We start from the raw sequence: 19,856 nt of genomic DNA, 5'->3' as shown, positions 1-19,856 counted from the left end.
ATTGCTTTTGAAAATGGAAGCGACAAAGTATTAAAGTCGATGAAGCCTCTGTGGCAAGTGTGACGAGATGAGTAGATGTTGTTGATGCGGATGTGTCGAAGAAGACTGGTTATGAAGGATGATGAAGCTGTCTAAATGAAGTCGGGAAGAAGGACTCTGTTCAAAAAGTGAAGAAAAAGGGAATCTAAAGAGTCGAAATGAGATGGAACAGATGAAGAGTGAGTAAACCGGGAAGGTACGACCCTTGAATGGTGAAGGTAGAAGTGTCAAGGGTAGTAGTGAGTGGATCGTTCAGGAAGCTGATCGATTCGCTGAGAGGAATCGGCGGTGCCTGACGACAGAATAAGAGACTTAAGGAAGGAAAGAGGCAGCGACAAGCACGCACACAAGAGTACGGCAAGTGAAGGGATTATCGTGTTTCTTGGAAAAGAGAAGAAGAAGAATTGAGTGATGGATTGTCTCTGAGTCTCTCTTCCGCCAAAAGAACTAAAGAGTTGTGATTGTAGCCAGCAGAGCGTGTGGCAGCAGCAGTAGCAGTAGTGACTACCGTAGCAAGTACAGTACTATGGAAGAGCAAAGTAGCCGGGAAATCAACCAATGGGAGCTCAGCTGAGGTTGAGACTTGCCAAAAGAAGTATTTAACTGATTGTACTTACCTTAGATGGTTAGCACTGATGTCAGGTGTAGATTAAATCACACTTGGAGTAATCACTAGTCTGTTTACGTCGCGATGCAGCTCCAGCTCACTGTGACTGTCGAATCACAGAGAGACTCCTTCGCAACAGTAGAAGAGACAGAGCTTGGATTAAGGGGTTCCTGTAACGGCCACGATAGTTATGTCAAAAAAACTCTACCAACATGTAACTATTAGTGTTCTACTCAAGAATACTATCTGATTGGCTCCAGACCAGAAAGAGCCCTTGACGAGGACCCAGCAACTTGTTTAACTTACAGGGATTATCGATTCGTATGGCTGCCACCAACATATCTTTCCAGTCGCCAACGCTCCAGCCATGTGCAACATCAATGTATTCCTTGACACTAACCGCGTTTTCTCCTGGCTGATAGGATAAACACAAAAGCCCGATGAGGCCGCATGCTGACTCGCCATGGCTTCCCAAACGGGTCCGAGGGGTGCCGTTCAACCGCAAGGCCTACTCACGAAATATAACGTTTGGGGGCCATCTCCCTTTCTCTTTTTCACTTTTCAATTCTTACCTAGCTCAGATTGCTGATCCATTCTTTCGTTTCTTGTTCTTTCACCGTCGTCCTCCTCTTCTTTTTCCCCCCTAACTGGGGTGGTTAAATAATTTAGGATTCAGGACAGAGATTGCCAAAATGCTGTTCTTTCCATTCTTACTCCTCTTATTCCATGTACTTCATGTGCAAGGCCTCGAAGTTTCCAACAATTCAGCATGCGCTGATATCTGCGGCGGCGGCTCAACATTCTCCTCTGACCTTGTCTGCGCCGACACTGACTACGATAATACCAGTCAGGGCAAGGCGATGCGCCAATGTTTACAATGCGAGGGCAACAGTACCGCTTACGAAGGCCCCTGGGACAATGATATTTATTGGTTTTTATGTGAGCATCTCGTCACGTTTGCTCCTTCGGCGGCCGACGATTTATGACCATTACTTTTTTACCGCTTCTACATTCCTCAATTTTGCTTCGCTATATCTCCTCTACGCTCGGCCGACATGTGCAATTGGCCGATCAGCATTGCGCTTGATATATGAGCCCAGTGACCATTATCTCCCTTTCCTAATATCAAATATCACTCAGTCATGAATCCACATAATCTCCTCTACCTGACTCGTAAGCGCAGCCAACTAATCTTGTGTACCTTAGTCAATATGAAATACACTGCTCAAGAATGCCTTTTCGGAGGCAACAGCAGCCCCCAACTAACTGCTTGCAACGCAACCTGTACCCCGCTCAAGAAAACTCTATTGACATTATGGCTCCTACCTCCTCGCCCGCCACTATACGATTATTGTAGCGTCGACAATGGCGCTTTTATCCATTACGGAGGCGGATGCGCAAATTGCTTAGAAAACACACTAGGCAGTGTGATTTTAGGAAATTGTATGTCCTTTTATGCTACTCTAGAACACTATATCACCTCAAAAGAGATGCGCATATCTTCCGGTTCTCTAGTAACATCAACTAATACCCGTCCAGTCCTCAGTACCATGCTCTCAGCATGTGGCAATCAACCTAATGCATCCAAGAGCGAAACCATCAGTATACCCCGCAAGTTATTCATGACCGCTACTCTCGGGAACGTTCCTACATCCTCATCTTCGGCATCATCTGCATTGGCTTCAACGTCCGCGTCAACAACATCAACCTCCAGCCCCACCACATCATCTTCTCCCTCTTCATCGCCTTCTTCGGGTCTCAGCACAGGCGCCAAAGCGGGCATAGGCGCAGGCATTGGTGCCGGAGCCGTTGTGGCCCTCGCTGCGATCGGTGTCTTCTTCTTCGTCGTCCGGCCGCGCCGCAGACGCCAGGCTGAAGGTGGCGAATATGCCATTGCGCCTCAGACTGGCTCGCCTCCAACTGGTCCCTACGAGATAGAGGCCAAAGAAGGTAGCCCAGGGAAATTAGGGGAACACAATTCCGCGGTCGAGTTGCAGTCCAGGGCGGTCCACGAGGCTGATGGAACAACCCAGATGGCTGAATTGCCTGCTGATAATCATTGATTGACGGTCTTCATACCTAAATCTGTTCTTCTTTTCTCAATTTTTATTCTCCTCTTTTTTCTTTTCCGTTTCATTTATTCCCCCCAAACCAAACCTTTTGAGATTGATCACGAAGGAACTGATTTCGAATTATTGTCTGCATTTCATTACTTCCATTTATGGCCATGCATTTTGAGGATTGTATGCACAATTGTCACTAGTGTCGAGCGTTGCACTGTCAGCGTTAAAGCGTCAATGTCGCCTTGAGGGTCTCCCTGTTAGTATCTTTAGCATTTATCCCATGACGGTGATATGGACGTTGGGATGTAATAAATTTGTGTACTCTATAGAATCAAAGAAGACAAAAGAAAAATTGGGTATCGTGTTTCATGTACAAGTCAAGTGGCCTTATTTTGGGCCTAGTATTTAGCTTGCCACTTCCATTTTCTCGCCGCTCTTGCGTGCGGGCTCAGACTCCGAATCTTGCTCTTGGTCTACTTCAATCACGCCTGATACCCCACTTAGTGTCGTGGTACTTGCATTTTCCACATCCTCTTCGCTTCTGCTCGGAGAAAGTCTTGAGCCGGGTTGTAGATTAGCTACCAGGCCAGAATCGTGCTGTTCTTTGTGAGGCTTAAGTTTGAATGGGAAGGCAATCCCGCCAGAATATGCGCGGCGGAGAGAGGGATTGAATTTTATTTCTGGATCTGAATACGGGAGATTGGCGGAATTAGGATCCATTGCTGCTGCCGCGACAGCGTCGCTTCCGCCGAAGATGCCACCATCTGGAAGGGAGATTTGTGGTGGCCTTTGACCTCCAGGATATGTACCGTCAGTATCGCCATTCGCTTTCCGGCGCTGGATGAGCGCTTCAGCGGGTGTGTTTTCATCAATGTCGCTGTCAAGAGGATTGGCTTGTCCAGCGTCTGTGACAGTGCGACGACGACGAGAGCGAGAGCGCGTGGGCGAATTTTCAGTCTGGAGCGCCTGCAGTGTGTTTCGATGCTGCTGCGCAGTTGAAGCGTTGAGCTCAGGTTCGGCGGTAGATGTCGTAGTTGCATTTTTATCAAGAGGTTCATTGGTAGGGACTCCAGTTGGCGGCTCCGGTGGTACTTTGAAACCCTCTTCTTGTCCAAATCTGGCTTCGCGTTCAAGCTGCATAAACGCGTGCGTTAGCCGGCACTTAACAAGGGGATGGGGGAGCGGGAATATATTAGAAAAGAGAGATGAATTTGCTGACATACCGTCTTTTCGTCATGGCTGCTTCCCCATCCGCTCCACATAGTGATTCCCCAACTCTTCGATCTTTTCTTTTCCTTTGGCACGGCCGTTTTGCTGCGGCGACCGGCAAGTGCAGATGGCGGGGGCATTTCATTTCCCTCAAAAGAAACATATCCCTCTGCTATCTCCCTTGCCATTTGTGTCTGCACTGCTCTCTTTTGTCGCGCGTACTTTTTATCCCACAACTGTTTCGCAGCCAGCCACTTGCGTACTGGACCAGGCTTGATCACACCAATTTCGTCGGGGTGCATTTGAAGCGCTGATATTGCAGATACTGGAGCAAGTGGGTATATTTTTCCGTGGCGATCAACTCGTTGCCGAATCATATGGTTCTTGAAACGGGGAAGAGGATCGCCTGCTCTGCCGACTTGGTCTGTAGGGATGTCTTCTTTGGGCACGCCCATTTTCTCTTCCGGTCGAAGGGGGGTGTCGGCGCCTGTGTCAGTGTCGGAAGAGATTACGGAAACATCATCATCGTCGGGTATTTCTATTTCTGTACTTTGCGCTCGTGCCAAGACCCAGGCACCAAATTGTGCTATGGACCGATACATATGCTTTGCCGGGGCGGTGAAACTAAGCGTTGGAGGGACGTGGCATAGGTCGTCCCAGACCTGGAGTTGCACATGCGTAGCACTGTATCTGGAAATAGTTTCCCTCGAGCCTGGATCTCTATCAAGATGGGCCTCGCAAGGAGGATACTTCGTAGGGTTGGCGGCCTTATGGGCAAGGTATACTTGCTCGTCTCGTAGCAATTCGCCACCACCAGTGAGAACTAAGAGCGGTGGAAGCCCGCCAAGTGATGGTTGAAGAACAGGAGAAACGAGTGGATGTGAGAGAAGGTGGTTCGTAGTGTACAGTTGTATCTGGTCAATGATCTCAACAAGTTTACCGTCAAGCGTGATGGACAGATTCCGAGTAGGGCTCGGTATGGTATTTCCGGGTGAAACGGCGTCAGTGCGTTGGGCTTCACACGGTTCAGTTGCATCGGTCTTCCCATTGGTTTCAGAAAGGCCTCGTTGAATAGTGAAACCCTGCACTGCCGAGTCTTCTGCTCTTTTCGGGTCCAGCTGAGGGCCCTTTGTGCTGTGATGAGGACGCGAGAAACTAGCTCGCATTGAGCGCCTCCTACTGCTGGATATCTTTTGGCCTTTGGTGATTCTTTCCATGTCTACTGCATTTGGAGGGGGCCACGAAGCTGATGGCCGCTGAAGGAAGCCGTGTGCAGGAATATAGTCCAGTTGGCTGTCTCCAGCAACACTAGGGAAGGAATGGGTCAGGTCAACCCACGGGGAGATCAGAATAGCGCCAGCCGGCATTGGCAGGCCACGGTCTCGAATAGTGACCAACACACTATTTATGAAATTAGCATGAAGGAATTATCTCCCCCTATTTTACTTACCTCACGACCATGCCACCTCCAGCTGAATCGCCTGCCAGTACAATCGTTGAGGGATCCTGAATAGTCAAAAGGTACAGATAGGCAGCAAGACAGTCATGAAGGCCGCAAGGGAAAGGAAATTGAGGAGCAAGGCGATAGCGTGCTGACCAATCGAATTAGAGCCATAATTTTCTCGGAGTCCCGCTACTATAAACTTACTGCTTATCATTAGTATGGTCAGACTCAAATCCTATTGAGAAGACTTACCGCGCAAATACTCGAGCTTTGAGTTTCCGTGCATGACGCTGCATCTGGTATCTGTGCTCGTCGACACTTCCAAAGAAATATGCTCCTCCGTGCACATACAACATCACCCTCTTGCCCTGGTCCCCGGCCTTCTTCCTTTCCAGGTAGTCTGTACGCATTTCAATCCATTCGGCTTTGAGCAGGCATGGCTCTTGCCGCCACTGCCACCATGATTGACCACCTATCTCTTCGATACCATGAGGTCCCAGCTGTGCCTGCAAGACATTTGCGGCTTCTGAAATCTTCTCCTCTGGAATTACAACTTCCTGAAGTTTCACCCATGCAGGGGTAGGAACCTTTTGGGAGGTGAATTGCTGTACCTCATCCACAGTATGATGAGATGCATATTCCAAGAACTTTCGAATTAACGCTAGACCTTCATGATAGGAAATATGCGCAGTTGGCTTTCGTCGGAGAGGCTTCCGATTAAAGTACTGTCGCTGAAGTCAGCATTTACAACCATCTATATATACGGCAAGGGAAAATTTCGAATAAAGCCCACATGAGAGAAATAGGTTTCAATGACAGCAGGAGTGACTGCAGCTCCAACGGTCAATGTATTAAAAGGCATAATTGCAATTCCAATTTTGCATCTGCTAAACAACAAGAGCTCCCTGTCGCACATAAACAATAGTTAGCCTCCGGGGAGAAGGTCTTGCTGACATAAGCAACTTTAAGCTCACCAACGTCATTTATGGGCTACAGGGGACGGGAGAGACGGGGAAAGCCAAGCGGGATCAGGGGTACTCCGTAAGGGCGGCGGCAAATGCCGTCCTCTCCACCATGTTTCCAAAACTTTTTTGTTATCGACCTATCTAGCACCGTTGGAATTAACGCGCTGAGAAGTCTGCGGTACCCAACGTTCATTCCTCCAAAGCCAGAATTACAAATCGAAAAGATGGCCACCAATATGCAAACTCAGGCGAACCCGCCTCTTCCTTCTGCAGGTGAGCAATTCTTGAACATATCTCATTGTTGTAATGACACAAGAGCTTTTGCTAACCCCCGCATAGAGATCATTCAGTCTCAGTTCGACATGGCAATCGCCCTTGCTCTTGCCAACTGGCCGGCTTTGACACTCGCGGTACAAAATCAATGGGGTGGTCCTGACAGCGCCGATAAACGAGATTGGTTTGCTGGAGCAGTTTCTGATCTTTTCCTGTCGGACCCGGAAACGGATGCTCAGGATGTCGAGGATATGCTGTTGCAGGTCATGAATGACGAATTCGATGTCAATGTCGACGATGACAGTGCTCTTGCAGTAGCCAACGAGATCTTGCTCTTGCGAAAGGATGCCTTTGAGGGAAACTTCAACCGCATCACTGAAATGCAGCAGCGATGGTCGGAAAAGAAGGGCAAGAGCAATATCAATATTTCAAAAGGCGAGGGAGAAGACGAGAGCGATTCAGATGACAGCGATGAGTCGGAGGACGATTATTCCGACATGGGTGATAACTCGCGCCCGGCTGCTGCGCCAAAGCCCAAACCCGTTCCCGAGGTGGACGACGATGGCTTCACTAAGGTTGTCGGCAAGAAGAGGTGAAAGATGAGGTCTTGGTCTGAATGTTTAAGATATCATTTAGTATTTTGGCTCAGCGCATGAGAGGCGTTACGGATTACAAAAGGTGCAAGCGTTTGAAAATCATATTTGCCATTCAATCTTCATGTAGAATTTATGCATTACAAACATCAATTGTTACTAAGACATGTATTTGATGATATCTACGAGCAGTTTACTCCAAAATTTGGCGAAGTAATCACAGAAAAGCGCTTAGCAAGTGCCTATCAAAATTATGAGAGGGGTAATAAGCTCGCCTGTGCTGTATATCGTGAACAATCTTCCTGCTCAGAGCCGGTGAATCCGCCCATGGAAATGTCAGACCTATGAACCTCTGGCTTAGCACGTGAACAGTCAGACATGGTTCAAGACGCAGGCAAACCACTTCCTGTTGGAAAAAAAAAATATCCGAATACCCAGTAATGCACAACGATGCCAAATCATACGCCGGGCTCCTGTAGCAAATTGACTGTCTCGACAGTATGAGTCAGCGGGGAATTGCAAAAAGCAAAAAGCATATTCAGGTCGAGGGTTTTCTCGATAAAATGCGCCTTTCCAGTTTCACCCATCATCCTTCATCCTCGCCCAGTTGCTGATAGATGTGGCGACTGCGCTGCGGGTCCTTGCGCATAGCCTGACCAGACCCGGTGAAACCGACTGTGCATAAGCATTAGCGACCACCATAGCAGATACAACAAACAGGATGACCACTTACCTCGTGCATTAACACCATCCGGGGTCCTGAACATGCTGTCCTTCTTGGCGCCCTTGCCCAACTTGGACTTGTTGGCGAAATCTTGCCACTTATTCTTGCCAGCCTCCAGTTCTCTTGTGGCCTTGATCTTCTTCGGGACCTTGGGAGGTCTCGACGGGCCATCGCCCACTTTGCTAGGTTCCGTTCTGACCTTGTTCGCAAGGTCAGGATCGATGTTAGCCGCCGCTGAGATGACGCTCGTGCTACCTGTAGTGGGTGTCGACGCTGGCGAGTCGTCAGCTTTACGCTTCCGAGAATCATTCTGCATGGGCCTGATATCCCTGGCGGAAAGAGCTTCTGTCGTAGAATAGGACTTGAAGGTCACATAATATATTGGCGCCGTCGATGACCCGGTAATTGACGTGATCCTAGCAGGATAGAAAGCATTATCTCCTGACACCCACTTCGCCATGACAGTGTCATTGACAGAGAATATTACAGGTGCTTCATCGGCCGGGCTTTTCAGGGAAACTGGTTTACGATACTCGCTTTGAAATGCCGGATGATTCTCTCGAGACCATTTCTCTTTCACGGGCGGAGGAGACGGGTTCTTGGGTGCCGGTGCTGAGGCTGGTTTTAGTTCTGCTATGGCGGTCTCGGTGAGGGAGATGACTTCTTTCAGCTCAGCTGCTAGATTTCGAAGCTCCGCATTGTCAGGGTCAGCTTGCAGCCCTGTCTGAACAGTTTCCAACTGGGAATTCGAGTCAGCAATGACCAGCAATGGGAGGATAAGAATAGAAGAATACCTGTAGCTTGTACTCCTTAATTTCCGCCTCGAGCGACGCAATTTCGTTGCTCATAATTGCAATTGATTATTTAGCAAGCGATCAAATTGATAGGCGCAGCGTATGATGTGAAGTCGAAACCCGTTTAGCATCAGGCGTTGGGAAGTTGTTGAACGTGCTCAGTTATGTGTAAGTTGGTCTGATAGGCGATAAACCACGATTTAGTGAAGCACAAGACGGGTAACGAAAAATCTCCCGCACGTGATCTGATAATTGTATTCTTACAAACTGCAGCGCATGAGAAAAGATAGAGTAAAATTGATTTCATTTTAAATCAATATATACCCTATTTGATATAAAATTAACCAGACCTTGATTGTACTAAATTGATATTTTGTCATAGAGCAAAACAAAAATACGCACGTGCCGATTTTATCACAATAGAGATGATCAGATAACCACACCGTTAAAGGCCCTCGAGTTTTAATCCCCATTTTTATCGCCCGGAACAGGTACGGAGGTAGATCGAGGGATGATCTGTTTCTCGGCTTTCGCTTCTAAGGGTCTTGGCTCAAGATGGTCCGTTGCCTTCAGCCCCTCCTTGGACCTTCGATCCTCTCCAAGGCAAGGTACGCAGCTACAAGAGACCGAACTGGGAGACAAGGCAACTTTCCCTCGTTCCCACAGCCATAAAGTATCGTCACAAAGAGGTCCAGCGAGGTACTATACGTACTTCAGCATTTCTGACTGATCTCTTCCATGGATTTCCACCAGTCCAAGACGTAAATTGTTCTCGAACGGTCGATAGCGCTGCGGGTGGTGATCAAGCTGTATTTCTAATCATCCCCTGCAATGACGATGGCGTTTCCGTATGTTCTCTAGCACGAGTGCCGTCCTTGCACCAAGAGGACCCTCAGCCATGGGCGAACATGGCAAATGGGATGTCCCCGCTCTGAGGCCATCCCATTGGTAAATTCCACCCCTCCTGTCCCTCGTCGTTTCCCTTCAGGGGAGAAATGAAATCCGAACATGACGAGGCTCGGGTGGTGGCCTTGGGGCAAAAAGAGAGAGAATGCCGAACGCTTTTTCTGATGCCCGCCTTCGTCTTAGCATAACGACGGCTCGGCGCCCTTATTCCCTCACTCGTCCACGACTCCGGGCTTCTCTAAGCTGTGTCGTTGCTTTCACCCCCTGCTAAACGTTCGCTCGTTTTCGAACCTCAGTGGTGCACCTTGAGTCATTGCCCAATCGTACATCTCATCCCACCCATCCACCCCGTTCTCCCGTGATCCGGTCTGCTGGCTGCTGTGCTCTGGTGGGATTCTTCCCGTCGAGGGTCGCCCGTCGTCGCTAAGCCCTTTACTTTTCGGCCCTGCATCGTTCTCTTTACATCAATCATCGTCTTATCTCATTCCACCTTTTGTCGACCAGTCTCGAATTTTTTTTCCCTCTTCTCAGTACCTTTTGCACAGGACTGTGATTGAGCTGCAAATTGTGCGTGAAGAGGTCGTTTCATTCATTTGAACTTGATCGGAGACAGCTCCGCCGATTATCGGATTCTTGACGTAGCAGTCGTATTGCCCACCTATACCATATTCTTCTGTCCGTTAGTCGCCACCTTGAATCAGTCATTAGATCGACTCGAACCTGGATCATACATTCTTATCTCAAGTTCAAGTCTTTTCGATAGCGTTATTTCGCCCCGGTTGTCGGACCCAGTATTCCACTCTCTTGGTGTGGTGAGAGAAAGGAGTTAATCTGCCAACCGCTGGTGCAGAGCTCAACCTCGCACAAACTTTGCCTGGAAAAGGGTCGAACATTCTCTTCTTCAATTCACAGGCCCGAAGTTTAATGGCAGCATCTGCTGTTAAACCAAAAAGTACCCCGACGGAGTATTATCAGCAGTTCGTGAGCCCGGCTTTTGCCGGCGAAGACCATCCAAGCGTCAAGAGCAACTCATCATATTCATCCATGGACTCCTCAAACCAACGCAACGGCGTACGCTCTGGTAGTGGCTCGCATCTATCGAGCGATAGAGCCAACGGATCCCAGACACCGAACAACTCAAACTTCTACGGGAACGGGAACCAGAACAAGACGCCGCCCTCTGGATCTCTCGACTTCGCTGGGGATAATATGGAAGAGAGCCCTTTTATCGACTACAATGATCTCGACTTTGGCCTTGAGGACAACTTTGATTTTAACGGTCAAGAGGATGGAGCGATGATTGACGGCATTGCGGAAGAATTACTTTTGGAAGGTGATTCTGAGCTTCACGAGAAGCGGAAGAGTCCCGAAGATGACTCCGAGGAGGGTAATGATAAGAAGAGAGGCAGTGAGGACAAGTCGGCCAAGAAGCCAGGCCGGAAGCCTTTGACTTCTGAACCCACATCGGTGGGTGCTCCTGTTCATCTTCCTCTCTATGTTTAATTAATGCACAGTATACTAATAATACTACAGAAGCGCAAAGCTCAGAACCGTGCAGCTCAAAGAGCCTTCCGGGAGAGAAAGGAGAAGCATCTTAAGGATTTGGAAACAAAGGTGACAGAGTTGGAAAAGGCCTCGGAGTCTGCTAATCACGAAAATGCCCTTCTTCGAGCTCAAGTTGAGCGGTTGGCGACCGAACTTCGGGAGTACAGGAAGAGATTGTCTGGCAGCACGGTCGGACGTGCAACTGCTGGGTCTGGCTTACCCTCATACATTGCGAACCGGGCAAATGTAGGACCTGGAAACATGAATTTCCAGTTTGACTTCCCCAAGTTTGGCCAGTTGCCTGGCTCGAGCATTTTCAATAACACTGCCATCACTCGGAAGGGCAGTGAAGGGATGTCTCCTGGAAGTTCTAGCAAGACAAGCCCAACTGATACAAACATGAGTCCCAAGACTTTTGTCAGCCAAAATTCATCCATGGCAACCTCGACAAATTCAAACGGTGTAGGAAAGCCTCAAGTCAACGGTAACAGCGCGAAGAATAACAACTCTGACGAACTTTCCGGGCTGTTTAGTCCTAGCTTCCTGCAGGGCTTCAACTCGAATCCGAATAACGACTACAATAAATTTGGTCAGAATGCCAACAAGGCTACGAACGGTTATGGGGACCAGCAAGGTATGAATTCCTCGACAAACGGAAATGCAAACTACGCTGCGTCCTCTGGCTCAGTTTCGGCCTCGCCATCCATATCATCACTATCGCACAATGGCCCGTCATCATCATGTGCAACTTCGCCCGAGTCAAGCAACAACTCGCCCAGCAAGCCCGGCGAGAACGGCTTGAATCCCATTTGTGAGGAAGGTGTTGTTTGTCACGGAAATACCGATGCTGAGATATCGTTCTGCGAGAATCTCAACATGGCTTGCGGTAACCACAAGAATCCTGTTCCGCGAGCCATGTCAGTCTCTAGCCCTAGCATGGCAGGCTTAGGAGCGAAGTCTCCCAAGAGCGATGTCAATGGCTTCAACTGGCTCGCTGAGCAGAACGGTGGTAGCTTTGATCCCATCCTCTTTGGCGAATATCGGGAACCCCAGGACAACATTCTCTCCAACGAGTTCGGTGGCTTCTTCAGTGACGCCTTTCCCCTTCCAGACTTTGGCAGCCCGCTCAACTTTGACGGCCAAGCTGCTAATGCCGCTGCTGCTGCTCCGGCCCCCGCTCCCGCTCCCGCTCCTGCACCCAAGCACGATTTGCTTGAACAGGTCGACCACATCCAGAACGCCGAGGAGGATGAAGAAGAGGAGGTTGTCCCCGGCGAGGATCGTGCAAGGATGCTCAACTGTAACAAGATTTGGTTTGTACCCTCCACTCCATTTCCCCTTTCCCTTTAATTTCCTTAGTCGCTATTTTCTTTTTCAAAACCCCCATATCGCCATTCTGTGATGGCCGATGAACTCTGTTCTATTCCTCTCATCACATTCACTCAAATCACAACTTTCATGACTAACATTTTTTTCTTTCTTCTTCTCTTTCAGGGATCGTCTCCAAACCATGCCCGAGTTCCAAAACGGCGAACTCGACGTCGATACCCTTTGTACCGAGCTCCGGACCAAGGCGCGCTGTTCAGAGACCGGTGTAGTCATTGACCAGAAAGACGTCGACCTGCTTCTTGCCCGCAAAAATCGTGCCGGCATGTAAAAAAATAACGTTTTTATCTCAACGTTAAAATTGCACGTTATCATGATGGACGGGGCGGTGGTGCTCGCGCGGCGCACTTTTGGGCGTTTTTTCTTTTATTATTTTCCTTTTCCTTTCATTTCCTATCCTTTTCTTTCCTATCCTTCCACCACTCTTTCCAGTTTATTTTCCTCTCCCTTTTTATAATTCCCTTTTATTGGGTTGACATGACTAAATACGTCGAAGAAATTTTGCTTTCTAAACTTGTCATTGCTCGTTTCTTTTTCTTTTTCTTTTTCCTTTTTCCTTTTTCCTTTTTTATTTATTATTATTATTTTGTTCCTTTTACTCATTTCCTTGCACACATCAACTACATCTGACGAGTAAGTGTCATAATGAAATGGAAAATTATGAAAGTATAATAGTTGATAAAACGAAAGGCATTTCTATCTTTTGCCTCGGAGTAATCGTATTGGGTTTCTCCCGGAGTATTCGTGCTATTGGGATAAACTCTCTCCAGTGTCGGCCATATGCTTGTCCATTTCCTTTTAGGAATATCAAATGCCAAAGGGCACTATAGTGTTACTGCTCAAATATTAATTCTCTTCTCTTCACTCCTCTCTCTCCTTTGCTTTCTCCTTGTCTCTGCATCATCCATCCATCCATCCATACATACATACATACATACATACATACATACATACATACATATGCACTTACAAACACACATACAATCCCCTGGCTCCATGAACAGAGCTATCGAGATGCTATGTAATGTGATCTAATGTGATGTAATACTACCATATGTACTAGTACAGTGTACTATGCATTGTAGATCTATGGCAACTAACACTGACAAAAGCAGAAATGATAAACATATACAACAAAGGTAGAAGAGGTAGAAATAAATCCCAAACAATTTTGACATCCATTAGTTCTGGGAAGTATTCTACATAGGCCAGCAATGTGGTTCTGACACACGACCTATACTGTACATAAATTAGTTGTTATTTACAATATACCTTAGGTATCATGAAAAAGATAAACACAGTCTTGCCATTAATGCTTCTGCTGGAAATGGTACACTGTATACATGACTTTGACATTTGGCATGAACGTCACCACAATGATCCCTCAAAAAAGCAACATACATGAACATCACCTTAATGAAAATATGTGACTTTGACATGAACAGCACCACAATGAAACCCTTCAAAAAGGCAACATACATGAACATGAAAATAATGAGATAAATTATAAACATATTTACATTATTCATCATCTGTCTTGACAACAATAAAAAACAAAACAAGGAATGCCAAATGATTCATAAAGGCTGGGTTACAGATATAGATTAAAAGGAAAACAAGGCAAAATAACAACAGGGTGAAGGGGTATATGATATGTCCAACTCTGGAAGAGCAAGAAGCAAAGAGGAAAGGAGTAAAAAGATAGAAAGGGAAAGAAAGGGAAGGAAGATAAAAAGAGAAGGGAGAGAAAAAAGAAGTTGAATAGAGGGGAAGGAGAGTAAAGAAAACAAATAGAGGGGGGCGGGAAGAAGAGAGAGAAAAAAGACAGCGAAATGGATCAAGAATAATTCAAAACGCCTTGAATGATCCAGACTTCTCCATTCGCAACTTGCTTCAGCACGCTCGATACTTTTATATTGCCTGGCTGAATCTACAAAGTTTCGTTGCGTTAGCATCGTTATCTTCCCGACATTTATCTGAAAACTTTCCACTCTCATGGCAAAACAAGATACGAAGGCAAGAAAAAAAAAGGGAAACGGAAACGGAAACGAAAACAGAAAACAGAAAACGCAACCTACAATCTTCTCCCCATCCTTCGTTTCCCACCAGACCACATTTCCCGCTTCCGTCTTCACTTTCTCGCCTTCCTTCCACGGATTCGCAGGCACGATATGCGCTTCCGTAAAGCGTCTGAGGTTCTCGTGGGCTTTACTTTCGCCATCTGGCCCCGCATATGCATCTGCGCCTTTGGCAGCGTAGTCTTGCGGGTCTTCCCAGGGTTTGCGAGGCAGTTTGGTGATTGCTGAATTCAGCGGAGCGAGGACAGTGGTATTGAGCGCGTCGTTTTCGAGCCGGTTTGAGACGCTTTCGATGTCGCGCGTAAAGCCGGCGAATATGTTGATGCTGCGCTCTTTGCCGATGACGTCGGAGATGATAATGTTGCCGCCCGCGCCGGGACCGCCGGGAGAGTGGTCCTGCGAAGGATCGTCGTTGTCCTTGTGCGAGGGTGGTAGAGCAATGTTGTTGGGATCCATGACGACGGGGACTTGCTGCTGCTGCAGCGGATGATGATGATGAGGAGCAGGAGGAGGAGGAGGAGGAGGAGGAGGCGGAAGAGGGTTGGCAAAAGCAACGAGTTGTTTGAGAGATGAGAAGAGGTTTCGCTGCGACTGCTGCGGTTGCTGCTGCTGCTGCTGATGCGACGCACTAGCAAGGGGTGTAGTCGAAATGGTGAGTGCTAGAATGGCAATGGCAAACTTCATCGTGAGGAATTCGTGGGGTTGAAGCACAAGCCAAGGCTGCGTGTGTGTGTCGTGGGTCTATCATAGGGTGGGGGGTTCTTGAGAGGGAAAGAAATGACGTGGTGCGTGGTGCTAGTGCACGAGGCGGGCGTTGCGGGACGGGGAAAGATACGGGTAGAAATGTTACTTGTGGCAGGGCTGATCTTGAGAAGCGAGTATGCTCTGTTTTCGCTGTCTGCCTGGCGATAATCGTCTCATTCGCTGCAAGCATAGATAACAGCTAAACGTGATATAGGTTAGAATACCATGGACAAAACATTTTTATTCGCTTTGTCCTCGCTGCTGTGCATGTTTAAAAAAAAAAAAAAAGAGTAAAGATTCAATATCCATTTCATATTCAGAAAGAATTAGATAAATAATATGTGGAATAACACCGCCGTAATACAAGCAATAAGATATCTCGCCGATAAACCACCGTGGTATAATAGTCTGGTCTTGAAAAATATGTTCAACAGCCCTTACATCCGAAAGAATCCTGCCATGGAAAATGCTGTTCTAATTTCTTTGCTCATCATCTCATTGCAATCATATTCATGTTCTCGTAAGTAAGGTGCGTGCAGGTGCGTTGCTTATATGCAGTGGCAGACGCTGAGTAAAAAAACTTTTCCAACAAAAACGAAATTCGCGGCACAGTCAATGCCAGGACAAAAGCGCTCATGGACAATGACTTTACGACCGAGCAACGGCAGCCAGCACCTGATTGCTATCAATGAGAGCGGGCTGTTGCTTGTGGAGATACTTGATCAGCTCGGTGAGCTGGCTGCGAATCTCCTCAGTCAGCTGCTCCTCGGGAGGGCTAACGACCTGCGCAAAGACGGGCAATAGTTGCTGCGTGAGGCCCTGGATGACCGCGTCGCCGTTCTGGTAGAACAAGATGATCATGCGGAAAATGGGTTCATTCTCCTCAAAGTCCTCCTTCAGAGGGAGAAGGTTGACCAGAGCGGGGAGAACATCCGCAACCGGGACGGCTTCCTTGTGCTTCATAATCATCCGGCTTACGCAACCAGCAGAGTTGTCCAGGAGTCTGGCCTGTTGGGTGTGGAGCAACGGCTCAAGCTTAGCCAGAATGGCGTTGTAGTTCTTGAGTATCTCCTGGTCATTGTTGGACTTCTCGGCCAACAGACCAATGGCAAACGCCGCATTCGACTTGGTTTCGAGGTCCTCGTCAGAGAGACGGTGCAGAAGGAGCTGCAGCAAGTGGGTCGTGTAGGGAGTGACAGCCTCGCCCATGTGCTGGATACACTCGGCAATGACTCCGACAGCGGTGCTCCGCTCCAGAGCCTCGGGACTGCTTGCGTATTTCTTGATGGTGGTCTCAAAGAGTTTCCAGAGCTCACCAAAAGTGTTACCCAGCGCTGCTGCAAGGCCAATGACAACATCTAGGGCGGTGTCGATGAGAAGCCAGTCGTACTCAGAAGACTCATCAAGGCCTTCCATATCCTCATCGTCACCAAGGTCTTGCTGGCAAGGATGCTGCTTGGTGATGGTGAGAATAAGATTCTCAGAAATTTGCTGGATGACGTTGGGGTCGTTGATGATGGCCGGACCGCAGAGCTTCAAGGTAGCAGCCAAATTGCGGTTGATATCGGTGACAGTTGCCCTGTGACACAATTAGGTTAATAACAATCCATGTGTCAATGTACTGGGTTTAAGAGGCAATGAGAAGTAATCATATCAGAAAAGTTCATGATTCGTTTCGCATCAATCGCAACTTGTGCGTCTGAGTGAGCTGGGTAGACGAAAGGTCTCTCATCATTTGAGTAGACGTAGTGCAGCAGTAATGCTGTACGAGTAACAGCACTGTAGACAGAGTACAACAAAGGATAAAAATGGTTGTACCGAGACGACAGTGATGGTACTCGAGACGAGCAGCACTGGAGCACAACGCCAAGGGATGGGAATAAAGAAGAAGATATAAAAAGTACATACCTGTCGATTTCGTCCTGCCACAGGGCAAGAGTGGCGGTCATCGCGAGACCGCCGAGCTTCTGCAGGTCATCGGTAGGCTTGACCTGGAGAGGAAGACCGGGCTTCCACTTCTGCATGCCCTCACCCTCCTGCATGCCCCAGAGGCAGGCGTAGGCGCGCCAGACAGTGCTGATAGCCGCGCGACGGACACCTTCATAGTTGTGTTCGACAAGACCGATGACGTTCTCAATAGTCTTCTCCAGATAAGGGAGGAAGTTGCCTCTAGTGTGGGTAAGCACGTCACCTAGGACCTCAACAGCGATTTCCTTTTCGAGTGCAACAGCGGTGACAGCAGTCAGGTCATCCCACGCATCTTCATCCTCCTCCTCCTCATCAACATCATCAATCTCGTCGTCGCCCTCGACCTCCTCCTCCATGCCAACCCTGCTGAGGGTAGCCTTTCCGCTGGAGCCTTCAGCGGCAGCGACCTTGACCTTTTTGCCAGCAACGGTAATTTCCTGGCCAAGCAAGTCTTGAGCTTCTTCGCCCAGCTCGACCTCGAGATCAGTCTCATCCTGCTCCAAGCATTCGAAGAGACCCTTCACGACGCCGTCAAGGAAAGGAGTAAAGTTCTCCTCATAAACCTTTGACATGGTGCTCCAGAGCATGTAGCTCGTCTCACGCAATCTCGGGTGACCAAGGTGTAGCGCCTCTTCACTAGCTTGCATCAAAGGAGACACATAGGGTTGGAACTTGACAGGGCCAACAGCAGAGGCAATATTGGACATGGCATCACAAACAGTGCCGCGAAGGTCAAGTTGCTCGTCATCATCCTTGATCATGACGTACTCTGATAGAGCATTCATAGTCTGGTCGAAAAAGGGAACAAAGGCCTCTTCAGCGGCCGCAGCAATAGAGCCGAGAGCACCGGCAGCAGATGCCTTGACCTTGTAGTCTGGGTGGGACAGCAGTTGTGCCACACGGGGAACCATCTCAGGCAAGTAGGTGGAAACATGCTCCTTCTCAACACCCTCAATCACCGAATCAATGGCATTGCAGCTGCCCTTGATAATGTCAAGAACTTTGTCACTGCTGTCAGTCTGAGCTGCCTTTACGGCAGCGTCCAAGTTGAACATCACAGCAGGGATCAGCTTAGCATGCTCCTTGCCCATATCTTCAGCGAGGTCATCCGCCAGTCTGGCCAGAGCGTGGAGAGCCGAATGGCGGACCTTAATCTCCGGGTCCTGCAAAAGACGGAGTACCATAGGTAGGATTTCGTGCAGCTGAGTGGCAAAGAAATCAGGAGCGCCCTCCACGCACATTCCTAGGGAGAGCAGACCCGCGCGGCGGTGGTCAGGGTCAGATGAGGTTAAATACGGGCCAAGGGCATTAAGCAGCGGCACAACTACCTGGCTGGGAGGTAGTTGAGAGGCCATGATATCCAAAAGACCAAGAGCAGACCTAGCAGGGCTAACTTCGTCATCCTCATCGACATCGTCGCTGAGCTCAGTAGCGATCTCAAGGGACTTGATCGTAAGCTGCTCACCAATCCTCATGGCCTGAACCTTGAGCTTGCGGTATTTGACACACTGCATCAAGAAGGAAATGGCTTGGCTACGGGACTCGTCAACGAGATCCTTTTGCGCGGCAAGGTCAATCATGAACTGAACCAAGTCCTTGAAGTGGGCGGCCATGAGCGTAGCGTCACAGCCGAGCAAAGTCTGGAAGACCTCAAACGCTTGCATGGTGCGGTCCTCGTCACCAGCATCAACAGCCTCCTTCAGCACAGCAACCATGCTTGGAAGAAGTTCTTGGAAGTGCTGGACAGATTGCTTATCCTCAGAGGTGTCGATGAGCATAGCAATTTTGCTCAAAGCCAACATGGTGTTCACCCGCACATCAGCGCTCTCAGGGTCCCGGAGCGTCTTGGCGAAAAGAACAAACAGATCAGACAGCTTATCGACAAAGGCATCACCAAGCGACTCAAGCAGCGTGAAGAGAATGTACACACCAACCTCCCGCTCTCTTGCCTGCTGGCTTGTTGCAGCCTGCTGCAGGAAAGTGGGGAGATCAGCCCACTCGCCATCGTCAAGGTCAATCTTGGCAATTTCCGAGACGACACGGGCAGACGAATGCCTGACGAGAGAAGAGTCCTCATGCAGAGTTGACTGCAACAGCTGCGTTCGGATCTGAGGCTTTTGGTCGGCAGGGAGCGCCGCCCAGTGCTTGGGCACAAGGGAGCGAGCCTCTACAGCAGCCAGCTGCCGTAACTGAGAGTTCTCATGAGAAGTGAGAATCTGAAGAAGGAGAGTAAGAGATGCCGGGGAGGTATAGTAGTTTTTCCTCAGGCTAGCGGTGGCCGCCTTGACACGCTCAGTGTCAGCTGCAAAATTCAAGGGTCAGCATTGAAAGTGGAACCGAGAGCAGATCTAGGGTGACGGGATCCTACATACGAGCCAGGACGCTCTCCAGGAGCTGCAAAAACTGATGCTGGTCCATGGCGGTCTCTTGGGTGAGAATTTTCCGCCTTGGAACAAGTGAGCTGGAAGAGACAAGGCGAGAAAAGAAAGAAAAGGATCACAGAGACATCAGAAAAAAA

At 48.6% G+C, this 19,856-nt stretch overlaps 7 protein-coding genes across 7 annotated transcripts; 3 read left to right on the top strand and 4 right to left on the bottom strand.

Annotated features, from left to right (window-relative positions):
* The first annotated feature begins 1,043 nt into the window (after nucleotides 1–1,043).
* L228DRAFT_248847 (hypothetical protein) lies at nucleotides 1,044–3,164 on the top strand. Its single transcript, XM_018332951.1, has 3 exons — nucleotides 1,044–1,585; nucleotides 1,853–2,089; nucleotides 2,186–3,164. The coding sequence occupies exons 1-3, from the start codon at nucleotides 1,339–1,341 to the stop codon at nucleotides 2,707–2,709; spliced, it is 1,008 nt and encodes a 335-aa protein (XP_018186639.1). The 5' UTR covers nucleotides 1,044–1,338; the 3' UTR covers nucleotides 2,710–3,164.
* Nucleotides 3,115–6,224, bottom strand: L228DRAFT_284155 (alpha/beta-hydrolase; the record flags this gene model as incomplete). Its single annotated transcript, XM_018336198.1, has 5 exons — nucleotides 3,115–3,843; nucleotides 3,933–5,319; nucleotides 5,369–5,510; nucleotides 5,616–6,087; nucleotides 6,156–6,224. The coding sequence occupies 5 exons, from the start codon at nucleotides 6,222–6,224 to the stop codon at nucleotides 3,115–3,117; spliced, it is 2,799 nt and encodes a 932-aa protein (XP_018186638.1).
* A 237-nt stretch (nucleotides 6,225–6,461) lies between these two features.
* On the top strand, nucleotides 6,462–7,383 carry L228DRAFT_262139 (hypothetical protein). The gene is made up of 2 exons (XM_018334391.1): nucleotides 6,462–6,600; nucleotides 6,667–7,383. Exons 1-2 carry the CDS (start codon nucleotides 6,552–6,554, stop codon nucleotides 7,194–7,196), a joined length of 579 nt encoding a protein of 192 aa, XP_018186637.1. The 5' UTR covers nucleotides 6,462–6,551; the 3' UTR covers nucleotides 7,197–7,383.
* L228DRAFT_166018 (hypothetical protein) lies at nucleotides 7,300–9,103 on the bottom strand. The gene is made up of 3 exons (XM_018329428.1): nucleotides 8,712–9,103; nucleotides 7,927–8,656; nucleotides 7,300–7,868 (listed from the first exon to the last, which is right to left on the bottom strand). Exons 1-3 carry the CDS (start codon nucleotides 8,763–8,765, stop codon nucleotides 7,780–7,782), a joined length of 873 nt encoding a protein of 290 aa, XP_018186636.1. The 5' UTR covers nucleotides 8,766–9,103; the 3' UTR covers nucleotides 7,300–7,779.
* A 1,558-nt stretch (nucleotides 9,104–10,661) lies between these two features.
* Nucleotides 10,662–12,819, top strand: L228DRAFT_239961 (PAP1-domain-containing protein; the record flags this gene model as incomplete). The annotated part of the gene is made up of 3 exons (XM_018331192.1): nucleotides 10,662–11,084; nucleotides 11,151–12,475; nucleotides 12,657–12,819. The coding sequence occupies 3 exons, from the start codon at nucleotides 10,662–10,664 to the stop codon at nucleotides 12,817–12,819; spliced, it is 1,911 nt and encodes a 636-aa protein (XP_018186635.1).
* Nucleotides 12,820–14,385: 1,566 nt separating this feature from the next.
* Nucleotides 14,386–15,310, bottom strand: L228DRAFT_269481 (hypothetical protein; the record flags this gene model as incomplete). The annotated part of the gene is made up of 2 exons (XM_018335281.1): nucleotides 14,386–14,478; nucleotides 14,627–15,310. 2 exons carry the CDS (start codon nucleotides 15,308–15,310, stop codon nucleotides 14,386–14,388), a joined length of 777 nt encoding a protein of 258 aa, XP_018186634.1.
* A 316-nt stretch (nucleotides 15,311–15,626) lies between these two features.
* L228DRAFT_231640 (karyopherin Kap123) lies at nucleotides 15,627–19,756 on the bottom strand (the record flags this gene model as incomplete). Its single annotated transcript, XM_018330572.1, has 3 exons — nucleotides 15,627–16,949; nucleotides 17,279–19,640; nucleotides 19,711–19,756. 3 exons carry the CDS (start codon nucleotides 19,754–19,756, stop codon nucleotides 16,019–16,021), a joined length of 3,339 nt encoding a protein of 1,112 aa, XP_018186633.1. The 3' UTR covers nucleotides 15,627–16,018.
* Nucleotides 19,757–19,856: the final 100 nt, after the last annotated feature.

This window comes from Xylona heveae (assembly GCF_001619985.1).
Source record: "Xylona heveae TC161 unplaced genomic scaffold L228scaffold_8, whole genome shotgun sequence".
Taxonomy (NCBI): Eukaryota; Fungi; Ascomycota; class Xylonomycetes; order Xylonales; family Xylonaceae; genus Xylona; species Xylona heveae.
This window is presented reverse-complemented; position numbering and strand designations above follow the sequence as displayed.